Source organism: Muscardinus avellanarius (assembly GCF_963383645.1).
Source record: "Muscardinus avellanarius genome assembly, chromosome: 16".
In the NCBI taxonomy this organism is placed as follows: Eukaryota; Metazoa; Chordata; class Mammalia; order Rodentia; family Gliridae; genus Muscardinus; species Muscardinus avellanarius.
In genome coordinates, this window is record NC_137802.1 from 13,597,895 (window position 1) to 13,616,463 (window position 18,569).

The 18,569-nt window shown below is 46.4% G+C and overlaps 1 protein-coding gene across 1 annotated transcript in view; it reads right to left on the bottom strand.

Moving 5' to 3' along the window:
* Nucleotides 1-240: 240 nt before the first annotated feature.
* Nucleotides 241-18,569, bottom strand: part of GLP2R (glucagon like peptide 2 receptor) — a gene marked incomplete at its 3' end in the record, with an annotated part of 81,324 nt that continues 62,995 nt past the window's right edge. Inside the window, exons 11-13 of the mRNA XM_080713948.1 lie at nucleotides 8,008-8,146; nucleotides 3,085-3,126; nucleotides 241-567 (exon numbers count right to left, since the gene is read on the bottom strand). Coding sequence (XP_080570074.1) covers nucleotides 241-567; nucleotides 3,085-3,126; nucleotides 8,008-8,146 — 508 coding nt within the window. The remainder of the gene's footprint in view (nucleotides 568-3,084; nucleotides 3,127-8,007; nucleotides 8,147-18,569) is intronic.

Genomic DNA, 18,569 nt, shown 5'->3' on the forward strand with positions numbered 1-18,569 from the left:
CTCTATTTAACAGGAGGTGGGGTCTCACTCACCGGGAATCAGTGATCATTGTGGGAAATACACCAGCAGTAATTAGTAAGAGAACACGCAGTCTCATGTACACAGAGCTCACAGGACCTGGAGACAGACTTAAGTCGCAGCCAATGGGAGGGAACGACCCGGCTGCTCAGCAGCATCCTTCCTCCTCCTTGGCCTTCCCATGATTCCCCGGGTCACGATCTAGAGTAGTGGGTACCCGCCCTAGACCTCGCTCTCTTCCAGAATCTCTTCCATGGTGTTGGCCAGGGTGAAGTCTCCGTCGCTGCTCTCTGACAAGCTGCTGCCCCGGGGCCAGGCAGCGGGGCCCCGCTGAGACCGGGCCCCGGGTCCCCCCTGTCCCTGTGCGGCCAGGTGTGAACCGCCAGTGGAGGACTGCAGCTTCGGAGGCGCCTCCGCACCGTCTCCCTCCGACAGCTTCTTGGAGCATTTCCCCAGGAACGGGAAGTTCTTGCCCAGGACCCAGGCTGTGCAGCCCGAGTGGCCGGCGAGCAAGAAGCGGGCCCAGGCCTTCCGCAGCTCGGCCTTGACCTGCAGGGGAGACAAAGGCGGGGTTACTGTCTCCGAGTTAAGTGGCCTTCCAGCAAATAGAGAGAGAGAGGGAGAGGGAGAGAGAGAGAGGGAGAGAGGGGGAGGGGGAGGGGGAGAGGGGGAGAGAGAGAGGGAGGGAGGGAAAGGGAGGGGAGAGGGAGGGAGAGGGAGAGGGAGAGGGGGAGAGGGAGAGAGGGAGGGGGAGGGAGAGGGAGAGGGGGAGAGGGAGGGAGAGGGAGAGGGAGGGGGAGGGGGAGGGAGAGGGAGGGGGAGGGGGAGGGGGGAGGGAGAGGGAGGGGGAGGGGGAGGGGGAGGGGGAGAGGGAGAGGGAGAGGGGGAGAGGGAGGGGGAGAGGGAGGGAGAGGGAGAGGGAGAGGAAGGGGGAGGGGGAGGGAGAGGGAGGGGGAGGGGGAGGGGGAGAGGGAGAGAACAGCCAAATTTCCCAAACAGGCCTGTTTCGATCAGCACGATAATGAAGTTCCATCTGCCTCAACGCCTATACACAAAGAGGTAACTGGACATCACGTGATGTCAACCAGTTACTTTTCTACCAGTTTTTTGCCAACTGCTTTTTCTACTTTTTTTTTTCCTTATAAAAACAAGGAAAGTAACCTTGAAACAACCAATCTACTTTTTGTCCTTAATTTCTGCCTTTCTCAGCCTTGGCCTCTCAAGCCGATGCCTGCTGTTCAGCCCATCGACATACTTGTTTGTTCCGTAGAATGAAATGTTGCCTGATTCTGGAAGTGCAAAGGAAGCCAATCAGGACCTTTAGACAGGCGTGGTGGGGGCACCCCTGGAATCCCAGTACTCACTCGGGAAGCTGAGACAGGAGGATTGCAGATTTGAAGCAGGCTCACAGTAACTTAGCGGGACCAGGTTTCAAAATAGAAAGGGCTGGGGGTGTAGCTCAGAAGTAGAATGCCCGTGGGTTCAATCCCCAGTACTGAAAAAAAAAAAGAGGTGGCGCCTAGTGGGAGGGAGTTAGGTCATTGGGGGTGTGGCTTTAGAGGGGATACTGGGACTCCAGTTTTGCTTCTTTCTGTCTCTTTGACCCTATAAAATGGGCAGCTCACTCTACAATGAGCTCTTAGCTAGGATGTGTGGTCTCACCACAGGCTCAAAGGCTATAGAGCACTGAAACCTCTGAACCTCTAAGCCAAAATAAACCTTTTTTCTTAAGTTGATTATCTCAGGTTTTTGTCACAGTAACAGAAAGCTGACTGACACATCAGGGAAACAGAGAACTGCTTGGATCCAAGCAATAATATTGATAAATATTAGCTAAGCATGTTGACGCCCACCTGTAATCCCAGGATTTGGGAAGCTGAGACAGGAGACTCACACATTTTGGGGACCAGCTTCAGTAACTTAGTGAAACCTTCCACCATTTAGTGAGACCTTGTTTTAAAGTAAAAAAAAAAAAAAAGTCAGGCTGGGGTTGTGGCTCAGAAGTAGAACAACCTGGGTTCACTCTGCAGTGCCAAACAATAAATTAATAAAAAGTATGCTTCCAAGCCGGGTGTAGTGGTGGCACATGCTTGTAATCCCAGCATTTGGGAGGCTGAGACTGGAGGATCACGGTTCGCGGACAGCCTCATCTACTTAGTGAGGCCCTCTGCAACTTAGTGAAACCCTGTCTCAAAATAAAGAATAAAAAATAGGGGCAGGGGGTGTAGCTCAGAGGTCGAATGCCCCTGGGTTCCATAAAAAAAAAAAAGGTTTATTTTGGCTTAGAGGTTCAGAGGTTTCAGTGCTCTATGGCCTTTGAGCCTGTGGTGAGACTACACATCCTAGCTAAGGCCAGCAACAACAACAAAAAAAGTATTCTTCCAGATGTTAGCCTTTACTATGCATTCAGCATGCTCAGGGCGTCTCTGAAAGGTAGGGAAAATTGCTATCCCCATATCATACCTTACTTGAGACTAAGTAAGTTTCAGCAACCTCACTATAGACCTCATGATGTGAGTGAATAGACTTGGTTTGTTTGTTTGTTTGTTTGTTTGTTTGTTTGTTTGGTGGTACTGGGGATTGAGCCCAGGGGCATTCTACCACTGAGCTACACCCCCAGCCCTATTTTAACTTATTTTATATTTGAAAGAGGATCTCACTAAGTTGTAGAGGGCTTCACTAAGTTACTGAGACTGGCCTTGAACCTACGATCCTCCTGTTTCAGCCTCCCAAGTACCGGGATTACAAGTGTGCGCCACCACGCTCAGCTTGAATCCGGAAATTTGGACTCCAACTTCACGGGTGTTTCCTTGGTCCCACTTTCATCCTAGTGGGTCTCCAGCCGGGCCAGGGCTGGGTCTCGTCTGAGCATCCTTGTACCCCTCCCGACTCCTTTTGCCATCTGCCTAAGGCACCTCCCGTTCTCTCCCACTGGGGGCTCACAGTACAAGTTTGTCGCGACACATGCAGGGCGCGCGGCACCAACACGTAAGCAGAAGCCTCTGGGGACAGCGGGAGTCCAGCCCCCGCCTCCCAGGGAGCTAGGATGGCAGCTGGGGAGCATACCTCTCCATTGGCAAAGCCGTACTGCAAGGCCACGAGGAAACCCTGGAACAAAAGGAGAATGTGGTGTGAGCCGCCCAGGGAACCCCGGGGAGAGGCCACGGGCACGCGTGCCACGCGGCCGGCCACCGAGGGTTCAGAAGAGAAAAAGGCCACCAAATCCCGCTGACACAACAACGATAGGATTTTGCTTTTCTTTTCTAATTTGGGATTACCTTTTAAAGAAGATTAAGGCCAAGCGACACAGAAAAACCAAATGACTAAATCTTAGCTTTTAAAAATCCCCCCCGAAGATTGAAATACGTTAAACATGTTTTGATGATGAAAAAAAAAATTAAAAAGGGACCAATGTGTACTCTGTTCAAAGCCGCAAAGAATCCAGCTCCAGCAGGAGGGAAGCCACCTTGTCCAGCTGTCAGGCTGTCTCGGGCTCTGTCTCCTCTGTCTCTGGAGGGTATGAAGTAGGCAAGCCAATGCACTCTGCTCTGTGCGTAGAATCCCAGCGCCTGGGCCTGTCTGGTGGCGGTGGGTTTAATCTGGTCTGGTGAGCTCTATGGATTCGGGTTATGACCCTTATAGTGCACCCAAGCAGCGCCATATGGCATGGCCATTACAGGCAGACACTTAAGCTCTGCATAAAAACCTCATCTCTGTCACCTGTTAGCATTTACAAGTCCTCTAAACCTCAGTTCTTTCATCTTTTAAATGGGTACACTAGTCGGGCGTGGTGGCGCACGCTTGTAATTCCCACGCTTGGGAGGCAGAGACAGGAGGATCGTGAAGGTTCGAAGCCAGCCGTGCTGGCTTAAGAGACCCTGTTTCCAAATAAAAATATAAAATAGGTCTGGGAGTATAGCCCAGAGGTAGAAGGCCCCTGGGTTTCATCCCCAGTACCACCAAAAAAAATATATATATATGCGTATAATAGCCAGGCTTGGTGGTGCATGCCTATCATCTCAGGATAGGGGGAAACTAAGACAGGAGGATCGTGGGTTCAAGGCCAGCCTCAACAACTTAGCAAGGCTCTCAGCCACTTAGTGAGACCCTGTTTCAGAATTAAAAATAAAGTAGGGCTGCGAGTGTAGCTCAGAGGTAGAATGCCCTTGAGTTCAATTTCCAGTGACACACACACACACACACACACACACACACACACTGAATATGATAATTTCTCTTTCACAGAGATATTGTAAAGATCCAATGACAAAGAGTTTCATGTTCAGCAGACGTTGTCAGAGCACAATTTTAGCTCCTTGGCTGGTATTTTTACTACATTTTTAGGTATTTTCTTAGTATTTATTCCGAGGATTGCAAATATACTTAAACAAACATATCAAAGTCAATCACTAAGCCGCGCACAGGTAGGAGGGATGGGGAGGGAATGGGATGGGGCTCGGGTAAGGGCTTACTGGGTGATGTATGCGTGTATATCTCCCCAAGTCTTTTATCCCATTAAGATGCATGACTGCAATGCACCAATAAAAAAAATCTATTTTTAATTAATTATTTTAGTTAATTCTGGTAAAAAAAATACACAAATTTCCTCCAAGGAAGCTCCATTATTCATTTCTCTCTTCTGTTATTATTGCCATTATATATTGATCTTTATATAATCAATTAACACAATGGATCATTGTTATAAAATCTTTTATTTCTTTAAAAGCAGTTAAGGGAAGCGAAGGAAAAATATCTCTATATACCGCACAGTGTTTCCCGTTTACCTGTCTACCTTTTCCAACATTATTTATTTCTTTATGTGGATTTGGGCTATTTGTATATTGACATTTTCTCCAGCCTAAAACATTTCCTTTGAGATTTCTTGTAGGAGTGCTCGCCAGCAAGTTCTCTGCCATTGTTTATCTGAAAAATGTCTTTAGTTCACCTTCATCTTGAAACACAATTTTGCTGGACAGTGTGTGTGTGTGTGTGTGTGTGTGTGTGTGTGTGTGTGTGTGTGTGTAAAAATCTAGATTGAACCCAGGTGAATTCTACCTCTCAGCTACACCCCCAGCCCTTTATGTATTTTTGTTTTGAAGCACAGTTTCACCAGGTTGTTGAGTGTCTTGCTAAATTGCCCAGGCTGTCCTTGAACCTGTGATCCTTCTTTCTCAGCCTCCCAAGTACTGGGATTATTGGTGCGCACCAATAATTAATTACTGGTGTGCACCAATATTGGTGTTTGTTTGTTTGTTTTGTGATACTAGGGATGTAATTCAGGGGTATTCTACCTCCGGGCAACACGCCCAGCCCTATTTTATTTTTTTTTATCTGGAAACAGGCTCTCACTAAGTTGCTGAGGCTGGCTTCGAACCTGCAAATTCTTGGTTGATAAGTTTTATTTACCTTTCGGCATTTTCAGCATGGCATGCCACTGCCTTCCTGCCTCCATCGTTCTGAGGACTAGTCAGTTGTTAATTGTATGGTTGGACCCTTCACATACTGAGTTATTATTCTCTCATTAATTTCAAGACTTTCTTTGTGGTTGATTTTCAACGGTTTGATCGGTATGTTTCTAGTTACGTATATCTTTGTTTTCTGATATATGAAGTTCATGAAACTTCCTGGATGTATAGATTAAAATTTTTCATCAAACTTGGAAAATTCTCAAGCGTTATTTCTCCAAATATTTTCCTATCCTTCTATCTCTCCTTCCCTTCTGAAACTTCCACGTGTGTATGCTGGCATCCTTGGTGGCACTCCCAAAGCCTCCAAAGCTGCGGTTTCTCTTCATTCTGTTTTCTTTTTGTTTAGCAGACTGGATCGTCTCAATTAACCAATCTTCGAGTACATTAATTTTTTCTTCTGCCATCTTAAATCTTGAGAGCGCACCTTTCTAGTGACATTTTCAGCTCGGTTACTGTACTTTCCAATTCCAGAATTTACATTTGGTTTCTATTTTTATAATTTTTCTCTTTAGATTGAAATCCTCAAATTCATCATCATCATACTTCCCTTTAGCTCTTTGAACATGATTTTCTTTCATTCTTTGAACATATTTATAAAGGCGTCTATGAAGCGGTAGCCTGCTAATTCCAACATCTGGATCCCTCAGAGAGTCTCCATGGACTGCTTTTTGTCTGGAGTATGGGTTACACTTTCCTATTTCTTTGTACATCTCATTGTTATTATTATTATTATTATTATTATTATTATTATTATTAATTTGTCCATTGATGGAAGTTTTAGGTAATACAGCACCTCAGGATTCGATCCCCACTCCTCACTCCTGCATTGATGGTGATTATCATTTGTTGGTTTGGTAACATTTCTGGACTATTAGTTTAGTTCTGAGGAATCTCTCTTTGTGGTGTATAGCCACTGATGTCTGTGAGACCGGTCTCCTGCCTCTGTTCACAAGAGTTTAATGCTCAGCCAATGACTGATCAGAAATTGTCCTCAACCACCTTGAGCTAGTAAGATGTCCATATCCTTTGCCAATTAATTAGTCAATTAATTCTAAGATTACTACTCCATGGAGCGATAACCGGTTGCATGAGTGGCCTTTGCTGATGAGACATGCCTCCCTGTCTGCATGGCCCCCATGCAGCCCCCACCAATGCATTTCAGGCTCGGTCTATGACTCGCGTTAAACAGCATAAGGCAGCCTCAAGGGGCTGGTTCCAGGACCAGGCATTCAAAACGTCAGGCAGCTCCCACTTTTGTACTCTTGGGAACCTTGAGCTGACATATAGGAATCTCAGCTGCCCTGTGGAGAGACCACCGGGAAAGAACTCATAGAATGCGAAAGATCCTAACACCATACAGATATAAAAAAAATATAGGTGGCAGAAATGAAGCCGTAGATTTTGACCCAAAGGCAGCTGTCCCCAGCTGTCATGGAAGCTAGCTCCAGCCCCCTCAGTCCCGTAGGAACAGAGGTTAGCCATCTGTTATAGTTAGAGAATTTCCCCTGAAGAGCTCATAAATTGATGCTCGGGGTTGATGCAATTGAGTTTTGAGAGTTGTAATCTCGGTGATAGGTAAATCCATTGTAATTGACTTATTGTGCGGTAACCTAGGTTGGTGGGGTGTGGCTAGAGAAGGTGTGTACCTGAGGGTATGGCCTTAGGGATGGTGCTGTCTGTGTCTTTGGGTCTCCTTGCTCATTGGCTCTCTTGCGTCTGGCCTCCAGGATGTGAGTGGAGCTTTGTGTAAGCTCTTCCCATTGCCCTGTCTCTGCTTCCCACCACCACGCCTGAGCCTCAGATCCCAGCTTCACCTGGTCTGAACCAGGAATCTCCAAGAAACTGTGAGCAAATCAATCTTCTTTCCTTAGAGTTGTGTGGTCAGTTGCTTTGGATCAGAGCGGTGAGAATGTTGGCCAAGATGCCAGTTCTACCATGTCCTACCTAGGTTCCTGACTCCCAGCATCATCACAAGAAATAATAAAAAAAAAAAAATGGGCATTTTAAGCCGCCAAGTCACGGATGGTTTAAGCGATGGCTTAAAAATAGTCAGGTCACCTAACCACAGCTGGCCTTCTCCTGTTTCTAATCTCAACCCCCGCCCCCCCACAGCTGTCAGGCTCAAAAGCTGCCTGAGCCGTAGCATTGTCCTCTGCGCATGTCACCTGAAACACAAGCAAGGTTTACTTTGCACAACGCTCTGCAGAGAACCCAGCAAAAATAGGCCCTTAATAAAAGGCTTCATGTTGACACTCACGGTGACGAGATTGTTGAGTCACACTACCTATTACAGCCCAGGACCAGCCCATTTTCCCCTTCTGAGTCACTGAAGCTCACTGGAAGGACCCAGTAAATACTTCCCTATCTGCACATCCTTCTCGGACGGAGGAGCCTCACCAACAAAGCATGCTGATGCTAGAAATTTCTTTTTACCCCCAGGTTCTCTCCATTCAGAGTCTACTTAGACCACGTGTATTTTATTTTCTCCAAACCAAGGCATGGTGGTCCAACGCCTACTTACGTGGAAAGAGCTCAGTGTCAACTGGATGAAGAGTCGTATAAGTTTCCAAAATCCTTGAAGGTGGTCATCGGTGAAGAAAGAGAAGAGGATCTCATGAACACCCAATAAAGGAATGAGGACCAGCGTTGATTTTGCCAGTCTGCAAATCACAACCAGACAACAGGCACGAGGGCCACGTTAGAACTAGACAACATTTCCTGTTCATCTGTGCATGTCATTTTTTTTATTGTTGGGGTACTGGGAATTTAATCCAGGAACATTCTACCTTCAAGCTACACCCCAGCCTTTTTTTTTTACTTTTTGTTTTGAAACATGATATTTTTAGTTTCTGAGAATCTTGCTCAGTCAATGAGGCTGGTCTCAAACCTGCGATCTTTCTGTCTCATCTTCCCAAGTACTGGGATGACAGGTGTGTGCCGCCATGTCTGGCTTGCCTGCCGCCATTGTCGCTCTTGCCATATTGATAAATAGCTGATTTTCCCAGTTGGTCACCTTGACTATACACTTAAAACTTAAGGGTCAGCCGGGCGTGGTGGCGCACGCTCGTAATCCCCGCGCTTGGGAGGCGGAGACAGGAGGATCACGCTGGTTCGAAGCCAGCCGCGCTGGCTTAAGAGACCCTGTTTCCAAATAAAAATATAAAAAATAGGTCTGGGAGTGTAGTCCGGAGGTAGAAGGGCTTCCAAAAATCCCAGTACCACCACCAAAAAAATAAAACTTAAGGGTCTTATTAGTGGTTGCATTCTTACACATGGTAGATGCTTAGGAAACACACATTGAATGAATGAACCTTCCCCTATAGGTTTATCATATGCATACAGATATTAATGTTTTACCAGATGGATAGCTCATCATCTATCCATAAGAAAAGGGGTTGACAAGTTTCCTCTTGAATGGCTAGACAGCAAGGAATGCAGGAAATAAAATACGGGTCCTCCTCATAAAAAGTGCTGGATGGAGGTTTGCCATTGTATACAGTCTATGCAAAAAAAGACAAACACTCCTTTTTACCACCCACATGTAAAGCCCACAGCTGGAGCCTGGATGCTGCAAACTGGTGAATCCCAAATGTGGCTGACTATTAAAATCCCACAGAGCTTTTACAATATATGCAGCGGCTCCTCCCGGTATGTGGCTTCTGTATCCATCTGACTGTGGGTCGGAACAGTATTTGTTAAAACTGTGTCTGCACTGAACATATACAGACTATTCCCCTTGTCATCAGTCACTAAACAACAACTGAGCTACCTACATATCATTTGCATTGTTTTAGGTATTAGACATAAACAAGAGATTAAAGTATATAGGAAGCCAGGCATGGTGGTGCACACCTGTAATCCCACTACTTGGGAGGCTGAGACAGGAGGATCACAGTTTCAAGGCCAACACATGGTAACTTAGCAAAAATCTGTTTCAAAAAAAAATTTTTTTCTAAGTTTCTTAGAGGGTTTTGGGTGTGGCTTGGAGTTAGAATGCCCTTGGGTCCAATATCTAGAAAGGAGAAAGAAAGAAAGAAAGAAAGAAAGAAAGAAAGAAAGAAAGAAAGAAAGAAAGAAAGGAGAGAAAGAAAAGTGAGAAAGAATGAAAGAAGAGAAAGAAAGAAAAAAGAAAGGAAGAAAGAAAGAAGGAAAGAATGAAAGAAGAGAAAGAAAGAAGGAAAGAAGGAAAAAAAGAGAGAAGAGAAAGAAAGAATGAAAGAAGAGAAAGAAAGAAGAAAGAAAGAGAGAAAGAATTAAATAAGAGAAAGAAAGAAAGAAAGAAAGAGAAGAAAGAGAAGAGAGAAGGTAGAGGGAGGGAGGAAGGATGCATGAACGAATGAATGAATAAATATAAGAAGATGTGCATAGATTATATGCAGATAAGACACCATTTTGATATAAGGAACTTGAGCATCTGCGGATTTGGGGGTGCAGGGGGTCCCTGGAACCCGCAGAGATTCCAGGGAGTGACTTAAGATAGCTCCCTGGGCCCCAGTGTCCACTCCCTAAATCCAAACCTCTGGAAGTCGGGTCCTGAGAATGGGAATCTTGAAAGAACCCGTCATGGGGTCCTGCTAAGTAGTCAAGTGTGGGAAGGCCTGCTCTTAATCGCTGAGTTGCTCTTTGGTTTGAAATAGACCACGTTAGCCAAGGCGACTCATACCCACGATATAAACGGCACAGCCAACAGGCCGTTGTTGGGGGAAGGGGACAACGGTAATGTGTTTCCAGCTCATTTCTTCTCCTAAAGGGCCAGACTAGGAGGAGCTTCCCCACCTCAACCCCCTCCCCGAGGCAGAGATGAAGAAAAGCAGAATTTTTAGCAGTCTAGGGGCAGCTCTTCAGGAAGGATGCACTGTCCCCAAATGAGAAGATCCTACAATGGAGACAAAACAAAAACAACCTTTATTCTGTGCCCAGAAGGCTGTGAAGCCAGGACAGGGGGAGCTGGAGCCACCATTCAGGCTGAGCCTCACCCGGCCACGCAGCCTGACTTCTTCACGTCCCGAGCCTGACTCCCAGGGGAGGCCCATTAGGGTCAAGAGATGGCTCCCACCCCAAACCCACTCATGGGCAACTCAGGTAGGCAACAGCAATGCGCTCCCAAGGAAAGAATGACTGGAGAGTTTTCTTCTTTCTCCTGTATACTGGGCATTGAGCCCAGGCCCTGGTGCACGCCAAGAGTGCCCTCTACCACCGAGCTACTGAGCTACACTCCCAGTCCCTAGGAGATTTTTTTTTTTTTTTTTGTGGTACTGGGGATGGAACCCAGGGACATTCTAACTCCAAGCTATACCCCCAACCCTATTTTATTTTATTTTATTTATTTATTTATTTATTTATTTTTATTTTTTTTGGTGGTGCTGGGGTTCCTGGAAGCCCTTCTACCTCAGGGCTACACTCCCAGACCTATTTTATTTTTTGGAAACAGGGTCTCCTAAGCCAGTGAAGCTGGCTTCGAACCTGCGCGATCCTCCAGTCTCCGCCTCCCAAGCGCGGGGATTACAAGCGTGCGCCACCACGCCCGGCGCTACCCCCAACCCTATTATATATTCTTTATTTTGAAACAAGGTCTCACTGAGTTGCAAAAGGCCTCACTAAGTCGCTGAGGCTGTCCGCGAACCGCGATCCTTCTGTCTCAGCCTCCCAAATGTTGGGATTACAAGCGTGCGCCACCACGCCCAGCTCTAGGGGATTTTTAAAACCTTATGGCTCAAAGGTTGCAAAATGGTGATCGTGAGTTGGATTTGACCAGAAGCTGATTTTGTTTAGGTGATAGAGTGATTTTTTTTTTTTTTTTTTTGGTGGTACTGGGGTTCCTGTACCTCCGGGCTACACTCCCAGACCTATTTTTATACTTTTTTATATTTGGAAACAGGGTCTCTTAAGCCAGTACGGCTGGCTTCGAACCTGTGCGATCCTCCTGTCTCCGCCTCCCAAGCGCGGGGATTATAAGCGTGCGCCACCACGCCCAGCTAATATTTTAAATCTTATTTTATTATTGCTATTGAAGCCATCTTTAATAAGTAGATGGCAAGCAAAGATGTTCAGAGTTTCAGTTTCTCTGGGAAAATGGGGCGATCTGGTGACACAGGGTCCAGACTCCTGCTTGGCAATCTGTCAAGATGCCAATCTGTCAAGATTGGCATCTGTCAAGATGGTGGCTGTCCTGTCCCTTTAGAGGAAAGCCGTGCTCTGCAGCCCCACCCAGCCTGTGCTACATACTTGCGGCTCTTATGTGGTCCTTGCACGTGTGCGCATCTGTGACCTCCCTCTGAGTCATCTGCGTGTTAATGATAGACGCTCATATGTTTCCCTGCAGGCCAGCATCTTACCATCAACATATTCTAGGGGGGCCATGTTATCGCATTATGGTGTTTTTTGTTTGTTTGTTTTTTGTTTGTTTTTTGGTATTTTTGCGGTACTGGGTATTGAAACCAAGGCCATTCTTCCTCTGAGCTTCGCCCCCTGCCCTATTTTTTTATTCTTTTTTTGAAACAGGGTTCCACTAAGTTGCGGAGGGCCTCACTAAGTAGCTGAGGCTGTCCGCAAACCGCGATCCTCCTGTCTCAGCCTCCCAAGTAACTGGGATTACAAGCTTGCGCCACCACGCCCATCTCATTGTGCGTTTTTTTTTTAAATAAGATTTTTATTTTGGAATAATTTTAGACTTCTAGAAAAGTAGCAAAGGTCCCCGCACATCTTACCCTCAGTGTCCCCTTAGGTTAACTTATTCCGTGACTGTAGCACAATTGTCTAAACCAGGAAGCCAACTTTGGAATGTTACTAGCCTCTGATCTGCTGACTTGCTTTGGATTTCACCTGTTTTACCACTAATATCCCTGACCTACCCCAGGATCCCTCACTGCATTAGGCATGGATAATTTTTTTTAATTTTAATTTTTTTTTTGAGGGTTTGGGGATGGAACCCAGGGGCATTTGACCTCCGAGCTATACCCCCTGCCCTATTTTTTATTCTTTATTTTTGAAACCAGGTCTCACTGAGTTGCAGAGGGCCTCACTAAGTAGCTGAGGCTGTCCGCGAACCGCGATCCTCCGGTCTCAGCCTCCCGAATGCTGGGATTATAAGCGTGAGCCACCACGCCCGGCTCTTAATTAAAAAAAAATTTTTTTTGCGGGTCTGGGGATGGAACCCAGGGGCATTTGACCTCCGAGTTACACCCCCTGCCCTATTTTTTATTCTTTATTTTGAAACTGGGTCTCACTGAGTTGCAGAGAGCCTCACTAAGTAGCTGAGGCTGTCCGTGAACCACGATCCTCCAGTCTCAGCCTCCCAAATGCTGGGATTACAAGTGTGCGCCGCCACACCCGGCATGCATGGATGGTTTTTAAAGAATGGGCATCCTTTTATAAAGATCTGGGCCATTTTAGTCGCTACTGCCCTCTGGATGGATCCAGGAAGAGATTCTTCATGGCTCTTGTTATTCCAACTTCTCCCTAGACAAAAGTACTATTTGGGTCTTAGTTCAGATGCAAATCCATAAATAGCCATGGCGGTTTACTCTTGCAGACAGTGTGTACACTTATTTTTCATCTATAACCATTTGTTTATTTAACTGGTACAGTTTATTGCAGACATTGACCTACTCAACAAATATTTATTAAGCATCTGCTCTGGGAGCACAAGCAGGTAGAGAGGGGGCAGGAGAGTCGTGGTCCCGTGACACGGGGCACAGGAATAGCTCCTGGTCTGGGCTCAAATACCAGGGAGTCATCAATTCCTAGCAATGTGGCCTTAAGCAAATTATTTAACCTATTAGCTTTCTGTGCTAACAGAGGACTATGCTAATAATTGTATCTAGCTGACAGATTCATCATATGGGTTCAACAAATAATATAAGATAAAGCCTAAGAATAAATAGCATCTACTGTGTGATGAGCGATCAATAAATTTACATTATCGTAAGTTTTTGTTTTTGTTTTTTTTTTTTTTGGTGGTACTGGGTATGGAACTCTTCTACCTCCGGGCTACACTCCCAGACCTATTTTATATTTTTTATTTGGAAACAGGGTCTCTTAAGTCAGCAAGGCTGGCTTCAAACCTGAGCGATCATCCTATCTCTGCCTCCCGAGCGCGGGGATTACAAGGGTGCGCTACCAAGCCCGGCTATTATCGGAATTTTTTTTAAGGAAGCCATCCCGACTTCTCTCTGCCTTCACCTCTGAGAGAGAACACAGGACCCTTCCCTTCTGAGACTTGCCATTCTCACTTAGCATAATAGTCTCTAGTTCCATGACATAATTTTGTTCTTTATGGCTGAGAAAAAAAAATTCCATTGTGTGTATAGGCCACGGTTTTGTAATTCTGTTGAAGAACATAGTTTTGAGATCTGTGGAAGGACACCCAGTCTGGTTCCATAATTTGGCTAATTGTGCTAGTATAAACATGGCTGTGCATGTAAAATATACAACACTTATAAAACCAAATATAAAATAATGACTGTTCTAACGTGTAAGTTCTAAGTTAACAAATACCATGAAAATTACCTCGATGTACTATAGAGTGCTTTAAGTTTATACAAAGGTAAAAACAGTTTAATATACGTGGGCATATAATTATATCCAACTTTTAAATAATATTAAATCAAATACAGATGTGTTTATATACATCTGGTATGCATGTTTATGTGCTAGGAAATGCAAGTTTTAAATAAAATGTATTATCCACTTATGGGTTGAGAAGAGAAGCCATCGCGCTGCGCCTAGCCTTAAGTTCCCATAGCGCCAATGCTTTTCATCAGTTTTCCTTCCGTTAATGACATTTTTAGTCTGCGGCTGATGGGGGCTCAGAACCTGCTTCCCTAGAATACGGTTATTTGGCAAATTGAGGGGTTTTTTTAAGCTGGAGGAATTAGAGAAAATTACAGAAGCAGGGAAGTCACTTCCTGCCTCCCTTCGCCGCCCCTAATGCCGCTCATAGAACCCATGAAGCAGATCCAAAGACCCTCACTTGAGAGGTGCCCTCCCCATACCCAGGAAAAAAATATCCTTATCTCTGAACAACAGGGACATGGAGAAGAATAGGAACGCGCCGGACTTTTTAAGTCCCCTGTCTGTCACCGTTAAATCACACTCCATCTGTCCAATGACATTTCTCCGTGACTGTCCACGTGTCATCAAACCCAGAATAAAAATATACCAGCTGGACCATTTCTTTGGGGCTTCTTTCCCTTACTAAGGCTCCGTGTCACATAAAAACTTACACAGACATTTGTGTCTTTCCCTATTAAACTGTCTTGTCAGTGTAATTTTCAGACCCAGCCAGGGAGCCTCCGAAGTCTGAGCAACCCCATCCCCCCCAAACACACACACACACACACACACACACACACACACACACACACACCCACCACCACCACCACCACCACCACCACCACCACCACCACCACCACCAGGAAGTGCTTTGGGGAAGGACGCCGGGGCTGCCCATGTTAAGAAGTGATTCTCCTTTACAAGTTCATTAAGACTCTGGTTCTCGTGCATCTCACGGGAAGTTAAAATTGGTCCCCTGGGGGAAGAGAGCTGCCTTTACTGGGTGTCACAGAGAACAGAGAACTCAAGCCGGGTGTGGTGGCGCACACTTGTAGTCCCAGCATTTGGGAGGATGAGACAGGAGGATCGAGGTTCGAGGACAGCCTCAGCTACTTAGTGAGGCCCTTTGCAACCCAGTCAGATCCTGTTTCAAAATAAAGAATAAAAATAGGGCTGGAGGTATAATTCGGAGGTAGAATGCTCCTGGGTTCCATCCCCAGTACCACCAAAAAAAAAAAAAAAGAACAGAGAACTCAGAGGGAGCTCAGGGTCTGCTGGTCCCTGACCACCTTCCTACTCCCCAAGCTCCCCCTTCAAGTTCAACTCAGCACTCCCTCTCCAAAACATATAAATGGTCTATTTTTCTACTTTTTTGGTGGGGACCCCAGGAACATTCTACCTCCAAGCTACACCCCCTGCCCTATTTTATTCTTTATTCTGAAACAGGGTCTCACTGAGTTGCAAAGGGCCTAAGTAGCTGAGGCCATCCGCAAACCGCGATCCTCCCGTCTCAGCCTCCTGAATGCTGGGATTCCAAGCGTGTGCTCACCACGCCCAGCTTACCCTGAGCCCTTTTTATTTTTTTTTATTTTGAAACACTAAATTACTGAGGGTCTTGTTAAGTTGCTGAGGCTGGCTTTGAACCTGCGATCCTCCTGTCTCAGCCTCCCAATTACTGGTATTACAGGGACGCACCGGCAAAATTCCTTTGCTCGATGCTGGAAGCCCAGGGAAAAGAGCTAAGCATTTAAGGGGTCTTCTACCTCCTAGCAACTTGGCGGAGCCTAACTGTGTTTAAAATTTCCTAAAATAAACTCCTGGAGGAGAGCCTGATGTTGGCCATTAAATTCTGAAAGTTCTCAAAATCTTAGAGATACTGGGGGCAGCCTGTACCTACTGGAGTGTGGCTGAAATCCATCAAGCCCACCCGACACCTGTCACGAAGAACAAACTCGTGGAGAGGAGAGATGGAAGAGGAACAGCCTTCCAGTGTGCAAGAAGATGGCGTGGAGGACGTGCTCGTGACCCAGCGGGGTGATGGAAGCCTCCCTCCCCGAACTGGAAAGGAGGGAGTTAGCTCTGCTACCCCAGAGCAAAATGCAGACGAGCTCACAGGTGCTGAGGCCTCTCCAGCCCCCGGAGGGAGGGAAAAGGTGGCATGGGTGTGTCCTGAGAGCTAGGTCTCTGGCTTTTTGCTAATTAATAAGCACGATCTAGCTGGGTATAGTACTGCACACCTGTAATCTCAGTACTTGGGAGGCTGAGACAGGAGGATCACAGGTTCAAGGCCAGCCTCAGTAACTTAATGAGGTATTTCACAATTTAGTGAGACCCTGTTGCAAAATAAAAAATAAGGAAGGGGATGTAGCTCAGAGCTTAGAGGTAGAATGCTTCTGGGTTTGAGCCCCAGTAACACACACACACACACACACACACACACACACACACACACACACACAGCAAAAGCTAGCCGAACATGGTGGCGCACGCTTGTAATCCCAGTACTTGGGAGGCCGAGACAGGAGGATCACAGGTTCGCAGCCAGACTCAGGTACTTAGTGAGGCCCTCTGCAACTTGACGAGACTCTGTTTCAAATAAAGAATTAAAAAGTGAGGCTGGGGATGTAGCTCAGAGGTAGAATGTCCCTAAAATCAATCCCTGGCACCATACATGAAAAAGAAAATATATATTATTTTAAAAGCATAAGCTAGTCAACAGTATCATATGGGGGGGGGTGGCCAACCAAATAACAGGGGGAAATACAAAGAGGGAGACTATCCTGAGTACTGCTCCTGTCCTCCTCTGCAGGGTGTGCACTGATGCTGGGGCATTAAGCACCTTCTCAAAAGTCGGTGGTACTGAGGGCCAGTGACTTCTTAGTTGTCCTTCAACACCAACCACTCTGCTCACCAAGCAATATCCCAGTGACCTTTTTGGATTTCTGGGTCTCCAGATGTTGAAAAAATAAAATCTTGCAAGGCACGTGGGCACTGGAAAGGAATTCCTTCCCCTGCTCCCTGGTCAGCCAGGCATGGTGGCACATACCTATAACCCCAGTACTTGGGAGGCTGAGACAGGAAGATCACAGGTTTGCGGCCAGCCTCAGCAAGTTGGTAAGACCTTCAACCGCTTAGTGAGACGCTGTTTCAAAGTTAGAAAAAGTAGAAGGCTAGGGAGGTAGCCCAGAGGTAGAATGTTCCTGGGTTCAATCCTCAGTACTACGAGATTTATAATGGTCTCTACACACTAGCATCTTGTAAGTATAATGGCATCGGGCAGCCTCTCGGGAATAGAGAGGTCCACTCTCCAATCTCTAGGTGATGCTGGCCTCGCCAAGCCGGGGCCTCTAGCCCTGGGAGGCCTTTGGGTGGATGTGCACCCAGGTTTCTCTTCTACAGCCTTCTTCTTGATCAAGAATGGGGTGAAGAAAGGGAAGCTTCCAGACAGATGATAGCTGCCAGGCAGGGCTCTCTCCCCAAGCATTCATACTGGACCACTGCTCAACCATAAAGGTCTCCCCAGCGCCTTGATTTACCCTTCCCCAGATCAATGGCTCCCAAGAAGGTCTGCACACTCCAGGGCTGTGTAAGGCAATTTATTTAATATTGGACAAAAATAGCATCAGAGAAGATAATAGGAATCCTATAGTCCTATGTATATTGGTTTTTATATATCTTTTTCTTTTCTTCTTTTTACCTTTTTTTTTTGGTGTGTCTGTGTGTGTGTGTGTGTGTGTGTGTGTGTGTGTGTGTGTGTGTGTAGGGGGAGGAACTAGGAGTTGAACTCAGGGGCATTCTACCTCTGAGCCCGTTTTTATTTTTTACTTTGAAACAGGGTCTTGCTAAGTATTTGAGGGTCTGGCTAAATTGCCGAGGCTGGCCTGGAACTGGGGGATCCTCCTGCCTCAGCCTCCCAAGGAGTGGGATTACAGGTGCACTTCACCACACTCGACTAAAGGCTTATGACAGCATGAAGTGTGGGGTTTTTTGTTTGTTTGTTTCTGTGGTACTGGGATCAAACCCAGACCCTCACACATATGAGGCAAGTACTCTACCACTGAGCTACTTCTCCTGCTGTATCTTATAAAGTATCTATTGGTTCAGAAGATAATGCATACGTATGATGAGGAACTTGCACAAAGCATCTTCAACTGCTCAAGATGCACAATCAGAAAAGCTAAGAAACCACTATGCTGGGTCACTCTAGAGAGGACCCTGGGAAAGAAGGTTGTGAGTCTAGGTAGAAAGGCATCCGCCGTGGTCCAAGCATCCCCACAGTCCAAGCATCCCCATGGTACAAGCATCCCCTGTGGTCCAAGCATCCCCATAGTCCAAGCATCCCCATGGTTCAAGCATCTCCTGTGGTCCAAGCATCCCCATAGTCCAAGCATCCCCACGGTCCAAGCATCCCCATGGTCCAAGCATCCCCTGTGGTCCAAGCATCCCCTGTGGTCCAAGCATCCCCTGTGGTCCAAGCATCCCCATGGTCCAAGCATCCCCATAGTCCAAGCATCCCCTGTGGTCCAAGCA